Source organism: Plecotus auritus (assembly GCF_963455305.1).
Source record: "Plecotus auritus genome assembly, chromosome: 5".
NCBI classification, from domain to species: domain Eukaryota; kingdom Metazoa; phylum Chordata; class Mammalia; order Chiroptera; family Vespertilionidae; genus Plecotus; species Plecotus auritus.
The window spans coordinates 156392940-156409155 of NC_137776.1; the positions used below are offsets into that span (position 1 = coordinate 156392940).

The 16216-nt window shown below is 45.4% G+C and overlaps 2 protein-coding genes across 3 annotated transcripts in view; both read left to right on the forward strand.

The window, feature by feature from the left end:
* Nucleotides 1-108: 108 nt before the first annotated feature.
* LOC308248982 (cerebellar degeneration-related protein 2-like) lies at nucleotides 109-1430 on the forward strand (the record flags this gene model as incomplete). Its single annotated transcript, XM_080669496.1, is given in 3 exon segments — nucleotides 109-171; nucleotides 175-222; nucleotides 225-1430. Coding segments are annotated over 3 exon segments (1317 nt in total).
* Nucleotides 1431-9578: 8148 nt separating this feature from the next.
* RECK (reversion inducing cysteine rich protein with kazal motifs) overlaps nucleotides 9579-16216 on the forward strand; it is a 70236-nt gene continuing 63598 nt past the window's right edge. For both annotated transcript variants that reach the window (XM_080668667.1, XM_080668666.1), the window contains exon 1: nucleotides 9579-9754. In XM_080668667.1, coding sequence (XP_080524793.1) covers nucleotides 9655-9754 — 100 coding nt within the window. In that variant the 5' untranslated portion in view covers nucleotides 9579-9654. The remainder of the gene's footprint in view (nucleotides 9755-16216) is intronic.

The window sequence follows — 16216 nt, forward strand, 5'->3', positions numbered from 1 at the left end:
TAACGGCAGCTCTGGCTGAGGGCTGAGGGGCCGGCGGAGCAACCCCGGGCAGTGGCTGAGGCGGGACTGCGGCGGGGCCGTAGCCCCTGGGAGACACGGCCAGCCGGGATGCTGGCTGGAAACGTGGCGGAGGAGTTTGAGAAGGAGGAGGACGAGCCCAGGTGCGACCACTAAGACCTCCAGCAGGATCTCCAACTTGCTGCTGAGCTTGGGAAGACCGCTGGGTCGGAGCAGAGGTGGAGGACTCTCTCCAGCAGACGCGCACAACCAGGCAGGAGCAGCTGCAGGGAACAGAGGACCTGGCCGAGCAGATGGAGCTCCCGCTGCAGGTGAAGGAGCAGCGAGCGAAGGTTTATGAGCACCTAGTGGTCGCAACAAGGGAGCTGGAAGAAACCAACCAACAGCTTGCTGCTGACAGCACCGCCTCCCAGCAGAAGTTTCTGAGTCTGACTGAAATGATCAAAAACCTGCAAGCCAGCACCCATCACCTCCAGAGCCAAGTGGAGGAGCTGAAGTCATTTGGCCAAGGGAGGAGGAGCCAGGGGAAGCGTGGCCCAAAGTCCTCACCCATCTTCTGGAGTGGGAAAGAGCTGTATGAGCTACACCAACACTGTGTGTATGACCACGTGTTTGCAGAAAAGATCGCTTCCTTGCCGAGTCAGCCAAGCCCCTACACAGAAGAAAATAAGCATTTGAAGAAGGTAGTGAGGACGCTGCGGGCGCGGCTGAGCCTGGAGCAGCAGAGGCGGGGGGCCTTGGAGGAGCAGTTAGGGCTCGTGCTGAAGGAGAACGAGGAGCTGGAGCAGCAGCTGGGGGCCGCCAGCGTCTACCGGGCCCGGGCGCTGGAGCTGGAGGCCGCGGTGGCTGAAATTCGGCGGGTGCTGCAGTTGGAGCGTCCCTTCGTGGTCGAAAAGGTGGTGCCCGGCTCCCTATTTGTCCCTTTCAGAGAGCCCTGCCAGAGCCTGCTGGAAGAGCTGCCACTGACGGTGCCCGAGGCCCAGCGGAGGCCCCTCCGGAGGTCCCTCCAGCGCAGCAGCAGCAGTGAGACGGTGCTGAGCAGCTTGGCGGGCGGGGACATCCGGAAGAGCCACGAGGGGACCTGCATCCCGAAGGCCAAGGCTGTGAAGCAGAGGGGTGTGTCCCGGCTGCAGGAACTCGACACACAGTATAGCACCCTGAAGGCCAGGTACGAGGAGCTGCTGAAGAAGTGCGAGCAGCAGATGGGGGACTCACCGTCCCACAAGGCTGTGCAGACAGCCAGGGCTCCGGCCAGGGCCCCAGCTGCCAGGCCCCCACCCACTGCTGGTGCCAGCACCAGCACACCACCTCCCAAATACAAAGTGCTCTTTAAGGAGATCTTCAGCTGCATCCAAAAGAGGAAGCAGATCGACAAGCAGAGAGGGAAATACTGCTCTCTCCCCTCTCCTTAATGGGGCCCCCAGCTCCCCAGCTCATTTCCTATCTCCCATCACCCCTCTCCCACTCAGACATGTGTTTGTAGACCCCAAAGCCTGAAGCTGCTCACTGCTTTGCTTACTTAGGAAGTGTGTGTGTACAGTGAGGAAAGAGGATGGCTCCTGGTATCAGTTTCCTAACCCAGGTCCCTTTAAGCCCCGCAGTAAGTCCCTCTCATGACACACTGGCTTCTGGCTGCCACTCATTAGGCTGCCCTTCCTTGAGAAGCCCCAGAAGTAGTGAGGGCAGAGCTGTGCTCCTGGAGAGGTGGGCCTGGAGCTTCCATACTTATATGCACAGTGCATACTGCATTGGGAAAGGGCAAGGGAAACAAACAAAACTCAGGCAACCCCTGCTGCCTCCTGGCTTCTCGAAAATGTGGAAGTCAGCCGCCAACTTGAACTGTTCCCAAGCACTGTTGGAGACTGAATTCATGAAGAAGACCGTTCAGGAGAAAGTAGGGGTCTAATCCAAAGAAACAGTATTAACCCAGTAACTGCATATATTTTTTCAAAAAACCAAATAAAACTACCTTTGAAAATGAAGGGAAAAAAAAAGGACTTCTATTCTTGAATTCTGTGTGATTTCCCTAATTAATACAAATGAATTCTTACTTAGGAAAAAATATATAAGAGAAAAAAAATTTACTTGAGCTTGTGCAAGTCAATCTTTGTTCTTATAATGAAAACAGCAAAAGTAAATAGGTTGGGATGAAAGCTGATGGAAGAGTCAGAGGCTCACAGCTGGTACTGGCCATAGACTCAGGACCATCAAAATTCCCAGAGGACCCTCTGGGGACCAGGGCTGATCCTGTTAGTTCCAAATTACACCTGATGCTTTGTTCCCTCGAAGGTTAAGTCCAGTACCTTTCGTATTGTGGAAAGCCCATTAACATTCCAAATTGAATTATTACAACAGCTGTTTCTAGCACTCCCAAAGAAAATAAGATAGCTGTTCAAAGAGCAGCTGGGTGGGGTAGGCAGGTGGCCCAGGTCAGCACCTGAGCCATGTCTCTCTAGAGGTGCTCTCAGCTTAGGCCAGGCAGCCAGAGACTGCCTTCCAGTTCTGTCTCCAACACCATTTGCCACTGCTGAGTGCTTGGCTAAGTGTCTGGGCCTCGGTTTCCTTGTCTGTAAAAATGAGATGTATCACTCCATCCCTCTCACTAGACAATGTATATGGAAACACCTGAGGTAAGCCCAGAGAGGGGGAATTCATGGCTCACACGCCACAATCCGCCATTCATTGAATAGGGTTCTCCTCTGGGCTCGCTCTCCCATTCATGCTTTCCACAGTTCGTGGGCAATGGCTCCAAACTTCTAGTGCCATTTAGGGTACTATTCGAAGGAGACTTGGTGCCTGATTGTGGCTCTGCTGCTAATGCCTGCTGCAATCCTGCCATCTGGTGGTCATTTCTGCAAGCTCCTGAGATCAGAGCTTCTTGAACTTTATTTAATGTGCTCATGAGTCACCTGAGGATGTTGTGAAAAATGCAGATTCGGATTCAGTGAATCTGAGGTGGGATCTGAGACTTTACATCTCTCACAAGTTCCCAGGTGATGCCTATGCTGCTGCTCTGCAGGCCACACTCTGAGCAGCAGGTCCTGGAAGACTTTGGGCCAGGGCTGAGGGACTGAAGGAAGAGGCAGGGAAGCAACTCCCATGTGGAAGTCCCTGCTGTGTGCCAACTCCTCAGGCATCAGCAACCCAGCCTGGTCTCTCCAATGCTAGGGCAACAGTTTGCCCTTTGACCTCACTTCTTTTATGGATCTAAGAAGAATTGTTGCTTTACCAACATGTTCATCTTTTTGCTAGCGCAGAGTGGCCACTCCAAGCTTCTTACATGCTAGACTAGAAACGATGCATTCCTATTCAAGTAGCTCTAAAACGCACAAGTACAAATAGATATAAAAATGTGCTCAAATGCAAAATAAGAGGCATACATATAGCAAAGGGAGAAATACTGTCAAATTTTGCAGAAAACACTATTCTTGTATTTCTAAAAATTAACCAGAAAACTATTAGCAGTTATATGAGTTCAGAAAAGTTAAGGAGATAAAAATAACTTCTCAAAAATCAATTGTGTTTCTACATATCATCAATAGACAGAAAAAAAATAACAGGAATAATACCATATTTACACTAGTAAGTATCAAAAATTTTGGAACAAACACAATTCTAGACATGACAGATGGAGTCAATTTAAAAAAAAATTGTGTTATGTGAATATGAAGTAAGGCAGAGTGATTGACCAGGGCTTGGAAGGAGAAATACTACAATAAAAATGACCTCAACTTCTACAGTGGAAGCTCTCAAATTGTAACAAACAGAAGAACTTCTTTAATATGCTTATTCTAAGGCTCTACCCCCCAAAATTTGTATTTTGCTATGTCTGAGGTAAGGCCAATAGGAAACCTGGGCTTAGAAACATAGTTAATTAGTGTTTATAATCCCCCAAGACTCTACTGAACTACATGCATTGCTAGTGAAGAACAATTGAACAATACAAGGCTCTTTTGAAGGTAACAATGTTAGATTCTTCCTATCAGATTTGAACTTATTATGAAGTATCAACTACTAAACTATACACCACTGTTGTTTATTAAGTTTTGTAAAATCAGTGGTATCAAAGATAACAGAAAATTCCAACTATTCAAATTTAATATGTACATGTCAGATCAAAATTAATAGCACAAAGAAGGAAACACTTTTTAATAATTAGTGGGACAACAACAATATTCAATTGAATGAAGGTTTGCCTTTGATCCATACATCACACCATACGTTACCATAAACTTCAGATGAATTAGAATTAAACATAAAACATCATCATGATTACAAAAAGCTAAAAAAGAACAGAATGACATATTTATTCCAGCTGTGGAAGAGAGCGTGAAAGGAGGTATCAGAATTAAAACAGACATGTTCAAGCATACATTGTAAAAAAAAAACTCTTGAATAATATAGTCTGATAGAGCAAAAATCAAGCTCTTCCCAAATGGAGGTCCCTCAAGTTTTTTTTTTTGTTTTGTTTTGTTTTTAAAATATATTTTATTGATTTTTTTACAGAGAGGAAGGGAGAGGGATAGACAGCTAGAGACATCGATGAGAGAGAAGCATCGATCAGCTGCCTCCTGCACACCCCCCACTGGGGATGTGCCCGCAACCAAGGCACATGCCCCTGACCGGAATCGAACCTGGGACCCCTCAGTCCCCAGGCCGACGCTCTATCCACTGAGCCAAACCGGTCAGGGCTCCTCAAGTTTTTTATTTGAGCTTCTTTTATAGATATTCTAAATAGCTTTTAATATGTAGTAAGACAACAGACACACACAAACTTGTTCTGCTTTGATTTTTGACACTCTAGAGATTACCACCATGTGTTGTTGAAGTGATTGCCCCCCTTTTTCTTTTTACATTTTTTTGTTGATTTCAGAGAGGAAGGGAGAGGGAGAAAGAGAAACATCAATGAGAGAGAATCGTTGATCGGCTGCCTCCACTTGGGATGGAGCCCACGACCCAGGTATGTGCCCTAACTGGGAATGGAACCTTGATCTCCTGGGTCATAGGTTGAGGCTCAACCACTGAGCCACACTGGTGGGGCGAAGTGACTGCCTCTTGAATAGTCCTCAGAATAAATATTTTCATGCCGTTTTCCGTGCATTTATTTTATCTTTTTAAAATATGTCCTTGATTAGAAAAAATGTAGTTCTGCGCCGATCTTTTCTTTAATCCCAAGCCTATGCACATCTGCTTACTTATAATTGTACCAGGCGGTACACATGTGCACTGTTCTCAATCAAGTGTCGGGCGAGGCTCAGAATCATCTGCTTGGTGCATGTTCTCCTCATGGTGTCACAACCAATTGCACAATAACAAGGGAACATGTAATGACCACACAATAATAATGCCACATTATGAATGTTACTTTATGTGTAAGCTAGTTTATAAAGGCCAAATTCTGTTATATAAAAGTCCATGTGTGGCATATAAAATTTGGTGTAGTTGCATGAATATTGAGTAAACTTGTGGATATGTCAAATTTTAGATTTACTGGAATGTGAGACACATTTATAATGTCTTCTTTAATCTTCTCAAGAAGTTGAAGATAAAAATAAAGGAAGAGAAGTCAAAAGACTTTGCCCAAGGTCACACAGCTAGTTAGTGTAGAGTGCAATTTGGACTCAGGTGTATCTGAAGCCCATGCTCTTTCCACTATTGGTAAATTACATTGCTGCTTTCTATCTCATGGGAAAGCTAACTGTTCTGATTGTCTTAATAGAGGGAAACTGGAAATAAGCTATTGGCTTCATCACAAAACAGCAAGATAATCTAAAATGGATGTGCTATTTGTTCAAGCCTATTGACCATGCCTGAGGCCAGTGTCCAACTATTTGCCTCAATGGGCAATAACCGTCAATAGAGTCTCCAGGTCCCATCTGCTTATTGGCTCCCTTTACAGGAGGATTAATGATCCAGATATTGAACCAGAGAATGCTTGGCCAAGAAGTACCTCAGTCTCCCTATTTTCTGACTTCCCCCAGGATACAGGAGCTGGTCAGCCATCATTCTGGGTGGGAGGATCTTAAGCAGCTTCCACTTAGTGTCTCCACAGCTCAGATTTAGCCATTCTCCTAACATGTCTGTTACAATTACACATCTTGGTAGTAGAGAAATTGTCTCTACTACCAGAGAGCCCCTCAGCTTAACTACATTGTTTGACTCATCCAGAGCAACTTTGCTGCCATACCTCATGAGAGTTACCTGAAAATGAAGTCATTTCTGATTCTACAGCTATGAGATTTTCAAGTATTCAAGCATTCTCTTTGTGCATAAGACTTCAGGTATCACTTCTGTGAGTCAACCAAGGTGAGCTCAACTACTGTTACTGGGGAACTTAGAATCTTTGAACAGCAACTGGGCAATCCTTTATCCTTTTCTTCCTTCTTCAGCCTCTCCTTCAGAGTCAATGATTTCGGAAGGGGTAGGTGGATGGTCATTCATTTGCTATGGCTATGAGTTGAATTGTGTGCTGCCCTCCCCAAATTCATATACCGAATTCCTAACCCCCAGTTCCTCAGAATGTGACCTGTTGGAGAGTGGGAATTTTTGCCCATTCCAGAGAGACCGTGGACTATGCCCCAGATAGAGTTGTCAGTGCTGACACCAGGCCAGGCCTTGAGATACGGTCTCATGGCCCCTTTCCAGAACATAGATAGGCCTTCTTTAATAGAACACTTGTCAGCTTTCTGAAGAACAGGATGACCCCGTGAATAACATGGTTGTCAATGGCATGATCCTGACATTGCTTAGGAAAAACTGTTTTGTCTTGGGTTACTTGCTCTGCAAAAACAGGATGTGGTTAATGTGCTTAAAAGTGGTCCTGCACAAAGGGTAGGGGCTGCTCTCTGGACTCCCTGCGTGGAGAAAGGCAGAGCAGTCGCCGGCCGGCTGGCCGGCCAGCTGGCAGGCTAATAAAGGCTCCCTAAATTTTAATTTGGTCTGGACTCCAGTGGTCGTTCACTCGCGCTCACTCCTCAACAGACCCTATTTAGAAATAGGGATTATTGCAGATGTATTTAGTTAAGATGAGTCATATTGGAGTAGGGTGGGCCCCTAAATCAATATGACTGGTGTCCTTATAAAAACAGAAATTTGGACGGACACGTACGCACAAGAGGATCCCACATGAACATGAAGGCAGAGATCAAGATGATACATCACATCCACAAGTCAAGGAATGCCAAAGATTGCCAGCAACCAATGAAGCTAGGAGAGGCATGAATCAGATATTTCCTCACAGCTCTCAAAGGAACCAGCCCTGCCAACACTTTGATCTCTGATTTCTGGTTTCAAGAACTTAGAGATATAAATTTCGAGAACTTTGAGACATAAATTTCTGTTGCTTAAGCCACCCAGATTGTGTCACTTTGTCATGCAGCCTAGGAAACTAATACAGGGAGCAATGGTTGAATGACCCATCTCAATGGCTTATAGCAATCAGTCCACCTATTGAATTACCTTGGGAGTGGTATCAGGTACCTATATGACCCCATTTTTCGATATAGAAACCCCCTTATAGGCTTCGCTTATGACATTTTCTGAGGTGCACAGAAGTAAGGACACCAACTGTCCCATTTTGCCTGGGACTAATGAAGTTCCTGGGATATAGGATTTTCAGTTTTAAAACCAGGACAACTCAAGGTAAAGCTGTTGTATCATAAATCAGCGAGATAGATACCAGATGCCTTAATGAGCCAATTAATTAGGAGTCTTTATTCTCTCGGGCCCAGAGGGAGGTGTTTCCCAAATCTCTGAGCCCCGTCATAGAGGAAGTGTCTAGTATTTATACCTTTTGAGCTTTGTTTGCAGGTTTCACAAAGACCTCTGTGTAGGTTATTGTTACAGTTAGTTTGTAACCTTGAATACATGATGATTAGTACTTGGAATTATTATCAGTATTAGTCTATTTTAGGCTATTATATTAGATGGCTAGCTTGCAAGGTCAGACAGTTAAGTTTATCTTTTTCTATTGTTTAAACTAAAAAACAAAGCCATTTTACAGAACAACAGACTGTCTTAAAGTGACAGAGTTTATAATGACAGAGTTTACAGAACAAGGGATTATCTAACAATAGCAGATAATTTTAAAAAGCAGTTTTTTATACAAGATGGAAGTTACTATGCTTCAAAGCAAGATGTGTCCGTCATTTTACACGAGCCCTCTTTCTGCTCCGGTCCTTCTAGGGCCCAGTTGGGCCCAGAGCAACCATCTTAGTTCCCTCATCTGAGCCAGGTTCCCACAAGAATTGGGGAATTCTGGGCAGAGGAGATACATGTTGTGAAAGGAGTGAAAGCAATTAAGAAGTCTGGAACAAGATAAGAGGTTCTGAGAGGATGATGGCAGGGGTACAGGGAGGGTGTGAAGATGAAGTGGAAAAAGCTGTTTGGGTCCAATTGCTAAGAACCTCTGACACCATGTTAAATAATCATACATCATTCTATCCTGTAAGAAAAAAGGTGGCCTCTCAGAGAGTTTGAAACAAGAGAGTTGCCATCAGAGCAGATGCTTTAGAAAGATTATCATAACTTATTCATGTTTTCCTTTTGTAAACTTAGAGAGGGAGACAATAAGTATAAAGAGACCCAAAGACATACAAACCAATTTCAATATATGGGCTTTGTTTGGAACTTGAAAAACTGGGAAAGGAGATTATGAGACAATAAGGGCAATGTAAACACTACATATTTAATGATATTAAGGGATTTAGCATTTTTAACTCTGGTTATATTTTGTTGTTGTTGTTGTTTTTAAGGGAAGGGAGAGGGAAAAGATATTAATTCAGGAACTGAGAGAGGAAGACCGAGAGCTTTGCTGGCCACTGTACCCTTTCAAACATTCCCCCACCAGTAACTGCAGGGAAGGAGAGGTAAGGGGTGAAGTGGGGTCCCACATCCAAACTGTCTCTTAAAGTCTAAACCTGACATTCAAGGCTCTCCATATCTAGACACACAAGCATTCCTCCCCCAACCTTTTCCTGATAGGATTAGGTACTTAATAGTACATCGATGACAGATTAGAAGCCACGCGTGTCAAAGAACTTTGGAGGTGAATCTGTGCCTCGGGCCCTTGTCAGGGCACCGTGTCTGCGGCGGAAACCTCAGATTGAGCGGGGGCCGAGTTGTCCTGGTTGACAAGCCTTCTTTGGGTGTGAGGCAGTGTCTGGGCAGAAAGGATATTAAGAGGGTTATGGAGGGTACGCGAAAAGGGTAAGTTACTCTGGTTCAGCCTTGGACTTAGTCTTAGTTCTCATAAAAGTGCTTGCGGTGTGATCTTGGGCAGGTCCGTCCCCTCTCTGAGCCTCAGTGACCTTATCTGCAAACCCCGGGAGGTGGTAGAGGAGTTCTAAGGGCCCTTCAGCTCGGACATCCTCTGACTCCCCCCCGGGAGGTTGCAGGCAAGGGGTCTCCGCTGCGGAAGCCGACTCCCAGCTGGGCCGTAACAAAGAGCCGGGGTCGCGGCCACGTTCCCGCCCCCAGCAGGTTTTGGAAACTCCTTCAGATCGAGGGGCGGGGCTTGATCACGCCGCAGCCAATCATCAAAGGCCTTGGGAGCCGGGGCGGGGCCTCCGCAAGCAGCAGCGGCGGCGGCGGGGCTGGGTCCGAGCATCCCGCGGCTGCGGACCTCCGGGCCAGGACATGGCGACCGTCCGGGCCTCTCCGCTCGCTGCCCTGCCGCTTCTCCTGGCCGTGGCGGGGGTCGCGGAAGTGGCAGGGGGCCTGGCCCCGGGCAGTGCGGGTGAGTGACTGCTGGAGCGGCGGTCCGGGGCGGCCGCCTCAGCGCTCCAAGATGGCGCGGGTCTGGGAGGGGGGGCGCGCGACCCCCAGACCCAGCCGCGTCCGGTGACCCAGGGCCAGAGGTCCCAGCTGGCGGGAAGGGGTGCCGAAGAGGGACGAGCGAGGACCCCTCTCCACCCTCGCTCTCCCCGCCCTAAAGGGCAGCTGAGCTGGGAGCAGGGACCCAGGTTCGAGGCCTTGCTCTGTCACCCACCGGACCGGGGACTCCAGTTCGTCCCTTAGCTCCTCACCAGGCTCGGTCAGGTCTCTGTCCCGAAAGGGTGAAATGCCTTCGCCGAGGATCGTCGCGAGGGTTGGATGGGTTTGGGAGGTGCAGCCAGCCCACCGCCGCCCTGACCCATTATTGTTACTGGACCCTCGCCGGGTTTCGAACGGCAGACCTCGGGCGGCGGGCGTGGACGGGCCCCACAGCTGCCGGTTCCAAGTCCCAGAAGAGAATGGGCCAAGCCTTGTAATCCGACTGCGCTGCGGTGCGCCGTGTCCGAGACGGCGCCGGGCTCCGACTAGGGACGCTAAAAAGACAGTCAGCCTCAGTCTCTGAGGGCTGGCAGGCTTGAGCAGAGTTCTGTTTTTGCTCCGGAGGAATTGAACCAAAAGTGGATATGAAAGTGTTCAGTACTTATTGAGCCTCCTTTGCTGGGCTTTAGGAGTTGATGCGAACACCTGCCCTCCAGTAATTCTCTGGCTAGAAAGTGGGGTACATACAACAGGACACAAGCTGTGGAATTCAAGGCAGGAGTGTCCAGAGGAGATGAAGGGCTGTGGGTGCACAGAGGGAGAGAGCGGACCTCCACCTCGGCACTATACATGCAAAAGTGATGGGGCAGTGCATTGCTTACCGCGAGAGCTTACACCTAGAAAGAGCAACATCAACCCCGACAGCTTACAATGTTAAAGCTTTGTGGGGTTGTGTTGTTTTTGTTTGTTTGTTTGTTGTTGTGTGGTGTTTTTTTTTTTTTTTTTTTTGCAAGAAAGTCTTTAAAGAAGGGAGAGAATTATGTCAGGAACCTGGGATTAGTTCATTGCATTGGGTTCTAAATTTAGCTATCAATTAGATGGTAATCAAAGGAGAGAGAGAGAAAATGCTTTGTGTTCTTGCTAAATCAGCTTACCTTTCTGGGCCTCATTTGTCTCATTAAGTTAAAGATACTGAACTAAAGCATTTCCAAAGTTATGGTCCATGGTTCATTCTCATCTCACAACTAATTGGTTCTGTGGTTGATAGTAGAGTGAAGTAGTTAAGAATACTTGAACAGGTTACTTAGCCTCAGTCTTTTTGTTCTTTAATATCCACATTTATTTTATATATATATATATATATATATATATATGGCTATTTATGTAATACATTTTTGGTGTGGGAATTGAAGTAATACCTGAAAAGCATTTAGAATAGCATATAGTAAGCACTAAGATGTTAGCTATTAAATGAGTTTGAGTAACACTGCACATTGTACCCCCTTTCTTATAAATTCAAAAAGCATATTAGAATCCCATGAAAGGGTCCAGGGATTCCTGTGGTAAAGAAACTTGTTTGCTGGGGGAATGGGGAAATGAGTGCTAATGGATATGGGGTTTTCTTTAGGGTGATGAAAGTGTTCTAAAGTTAGATTGTGGTGATAGTTGCCCAACTCCATGAATATACTAAAAACAACTTAATTGTACACTTTAAAAGGAGGATTTTGTATTACGTGGTTGTTAATATATAAAGTGAGACATTAAAAATTTAAGAGTTCATTTGGCAACAAATGATTCAAATGGGCAGCACTAAACGGGATATGACAGGAGCTCAGGGGAAAGACTTTCATAGAGAAGAGGTGGAAGCAAAGAAAAGAAATTATTTGTTTGGCGATAGTTTAAGTGGATACCTTATTCAGGAAAGCCTAGGTGGCTGTTTGTGATTGATTGTCCTTAGGTTTCAATTCCTTAGCCTTAAGGTATTATAAGGTTAGGTTTTGGATTGCTTAGGTAGGCTATTAAGGAAAGCAGTAAAGCCACCTCAGTCTAATGGCCTTGTTTAATCAATTTATCATGATTTATATCAATAAAATTATTATCCTCCTATATAATAAAACCCTAATATGCAAATCAACCGAACAGCAGAGCAACCAACCGAAGGACTGGTGGCTATGATGCTCACTGACCAGCAGGGGTGCAGACGCTCAACACAGGAGCTGCCCCCAGTGGTCAATGAGCTCCCACAGGGGGAGTGCTGCTCAACCAGAAGCCAGAAGCCAGGCTCATGGCTGGCGAGCTCGGTAGCAGTGGCAGTGGCGGTGGTGGGAATGTCTCCTGCCTCCCTGGCCATGCTAGGAGCAGCGAGCAGGCTGGCCGTAAGGAGCGAGGGGTCCAAGACTGCGAGAGGGATCCCGGACTTCGAGAGGGCACAGGCCGGACTGAGGGACTCCCCCCCACCCTAGTGCATGAATTTCATGCACCGGGCCTCTAGTAGAAATATAAAAATTTGTTTGCTTCTAGAACTCTTTTTTCTTCCTAGCACCTGGGCTAGGTGATTTCTAAAGGCCCTTCCAGCTCTAAAAGTCCATGACAGCATAGAGTTTGCATTGTTTGATTAAAAAGAAAAATTGCAGTTTGATCTAAATGTGAGATTTGTCCCTTGTACTAAATTCTAGGAAACATTTATTACCTGTTTCTTTACATAAAGGCCATTGAGTACTACAATGGACAAAAGCTTCCTCTGTGTATCTGCAGAAAGTGTGGAAAATGTTCTTCAATCCTAAGCAAAAGTTGAGAACACAGTATTAAATTGTATTTCAGTGAAGGCTGAGCTTGTATTTCTGCTCTTTCCCCTGTCCTTTCCCTGTTCAAGATTGGATACGCCTGTTTACTCTGGTATAAGATTTTACAAGTCTTATCTGTTCTGACACAGATTTTCATTCCTATTCTGGGGAGGGTGTGAAGGTGCGGGAGTGATATTACTTGCTCAATGATTATCATCTCTTGGGAAGTTTGACCACACCCTCTACATTGGAGTAATACCACACTTTCTATTCCAATGCATTTTCCTTCCACCCCTGTCCTCCCCCTCCCACACTCCAACACACTTCTAGTGTTCCCTTTGAAGGATGGGATGGGACCTTAAAATACAGTGGATCTGTCATGCACCTGATAATAGCTCTGTTTCTGTTTAAGATGTTTTGTTATAGAACAAAAGAGGGAAAGAGTGAAATTACGGGCTAGGTTTCAATAAGTTGACATTTGAGGAATTTTGTAATAGTCAACCCAGAATCCTGAAAAAGAATGTAATAAATTTTAAGTTAGAAAAAGCAAACGCCTATCTGGAGGAAAGTAATAAGAAGCAGATTTTATTTCCAAAGAAGTATCTTGGCCCACACACTGCAGAAAGAGCTGGAGTTGGTGATAGACCAGATATGACAGTTGACTCTGGTATACTGCTAAAAGTTCCTCTTATATCCATAGATTTAAGCAACCTTTCATTAATTATACTTTCCACCATGTGCCACTTAATGGAAAAAAGTAGAATAATGTCAAGAGGTGGTTTTTATATATTAAAAATGTGGGTTCTAAAAGAGCAAAACAGATACTAGAGGTGTTTATTCAAAATATATTTATTGAGTGCTTACTGCTTACTATGTCAGGTACTCTTCTAGGTGTAAGATTGATGTTCTTGAGGAGCTTACATTCTAGTAGTGGAGAGATAGACAATAAACAGATAAATAAGATGATTTCTAGTAGTGATAAGTATGCGATGAAGGAAACCAGATGATAACAGAGAATTCTGTGAGTAGAGGGAGAGTGGTTCTTTATATAGTGATGACGAGAGGTCTCTTTTAGAAGGTAAAAGTTCAGAACTAAGATCTGAAGACATGAAGGTGCTGTCCTTAGGAACAGAAACCAAGGCGGCTCAGGATTAGGGGGTTATGTGGCCTCTAAGAGGGGAGCACATAGAAATCAAAGGGTAGAAAATTCAGCACAACACAATCTCAGAGACTATTTTGGAAACTAGAAGGCTGCCAGGAATCAAGACTGCTTTTGGAGACAGTCTCTCTCTACCTCTGATTGGTTCTCTCCCATGCATCTCTTGTATTTCCTACTCTCCACCAACCAGCTTCCTCTTTTAACTGTACCACCATGAAACTTCCATTTTTCCCACCCATCTCTTCTTGACCTTATAGCTGCAGAGCCCACCACCAACTGGTTGCATACCTCTGTGCCTAAGTATATGATTGGGATCAATTTATCTTTTGACCTAGGACAAAAACTTGTGTTTGTTAAATTATGGGTTGGTGACCATATGAAATGTGGTACTGAAGTGGTACAGTGAGGGAAATACAACTTTTTGTACTTTTTTTTCCTGATACAAAGGCATTTTATAAGTAGAAAGGTATTACTCAGTAACCAATGAATAAAAATTTTTGAGCTGAGGACTGTGCTAAATGGGTACAAGAAGTTTACAGCTAGTCTGGGGATACCATAAGTACAAACATGAAATGATGAGAGAAGAGTTAAGTTAAAGTTTCCAGTCCTGACTAGAATAGTAAGGCTTTAAATAGCCAAGAAAACAGAGTAAAAACAACAACATGGCTTGGAGTTATTGGAAAGAAAGGCTTACTAGGTTAGGTCAGCAGGAGAGGGCACTTGAGCATTTCAGGCAGAAAGCTGTGTTCAAGGTAAATGTAGGCTTTCCTTGTTAAAAAATAATGTAATGTCAGGGCAGGAAAGGTTAGAAGATTTGCAAAATTTAGAATTAGAATAGCAGAAAGCCATTGTAGGCTCTTGATTAGAAGAGTAATTTTATGAAAGGTCTATTAAAAAATTAATCTAGCCCTAGCTGGTTTGGTTCAGTGGATAGAGCATCGGCCTGTGGACCAAAGGGTCCCGGGTTTGATTCTGCTGAAGGGCATGTACCTTGGTTGCAGGCTCCTCCCCGGCCCGGGCCCTTGTTGGGGCTCATGCAGGAGGCAACCAATCGATGTGTTTCTCTCACATTGTTGTTTCTCTCTGTCTTTCCCTCTCTCTTCTACTCTCCCTAAAAAAATCAATGGAAAAAATATCCTTTGGTGAGGATTAACAAAAAAATAATAGTAATCTGGCAGTCATATTGGTAATAGAATTAAATGAATATAATTGGTTTTTGCAGCAGTGCAATATGAGGCAAGCAATGGAGAAGGTTTTTCTGTATCTTGCAAGTGATTCAGAAAGAAATAGAAAATATATATCTGTCCAGATAGATAGGTAAAGCAGTATAACAAGATGATAAGATGTTAGCAATATTGAATCCAGGTGGTTGGGTATATGGATAATCAGATAATCATTTTACTGTTTTTACTGTTTGGTTCTTCACTGGCTGTTGATATAGTCCATATATATATATATATATATGAGGCCTGGTGCATGAAATTCCTGCAACGGGGCAGGGGGGGTCGGGGGCGGGCGGTGTTCCCTCAGCCCAGCCTGCACCCTCTCCAATCTGGGACATCCCTCTCACAATCCAGGACTGCTGGCTCCCAACTGCTCGCCTGCCTGCCTTCCTGATTGCCCCTAACCGCTTCTGCCTGCCAGCCTGATCACCCCCTAACCACTCCCCTGCCAGCCTGTTTGCCCCTAACTGCCCTCCCCTGCAGTCCTGGTCCTCCCCAACTGCCCTTCCCTGCAGGCCTGGTCACCCCTAACTGCCCTCCCCTGCAGGCCTGGTCACCCTTAACTGCCCTCCCCTGCAGGCCTGGTCCCCCCCAACTACTCTCCCCTGCAGGCCTGGGTCCCCCCCAACTGCCCTTCCCTGCAGGCCCAGTCACCCCCAACTTCCCTCCTCTGCCAGCCTGGTCACCCCTAACTGCAAGCTTGATAGCCCCCAACTGCCCTCCCTTGCAGGCCTGGTCCCTCCCAACTGCCCTCCCCTGCTGGCCATCTTGTGGTGGCCATCTTGTGTTCACATGGGGGCAGCCATCTTTGACCACATGGGGGCAGCCATCTTGTGTGTTGGAGTGATGGTCAATTTGCATATCACTCTTTTATTAGATAGGATACACACACACACACAAACATGTATATTAAAGGGATAAATGCAACAATTGCAATAATGCATTTATAAATTAAAGTTGCAGTTGTCATTTAAACATTTTAAAAGTGATTGTCCATTTCCAGACTGTTTTAGAAATAAAGATTTGACTAAAAGTAAGAACAGATTTTTTATTAACATGTCTTTTTTATTTAGAATGACCTTTTTCCAGTATCAGCTCAGATTTAGATTTTCCCCATCAATAGTTTGGGACAGTGGTCGGCAAACTGCGGCTCTTTGGCCCCTTGAGTGTGGCTCTTCCACAAAATACCACGTGTGGGCACGCACGTACAGTGCGATTGAAACTTCGTGGCCCATGCGCAGAAGTTGGTTTTCAGCTCTCAAAAGAAATTTCAGTCGTTG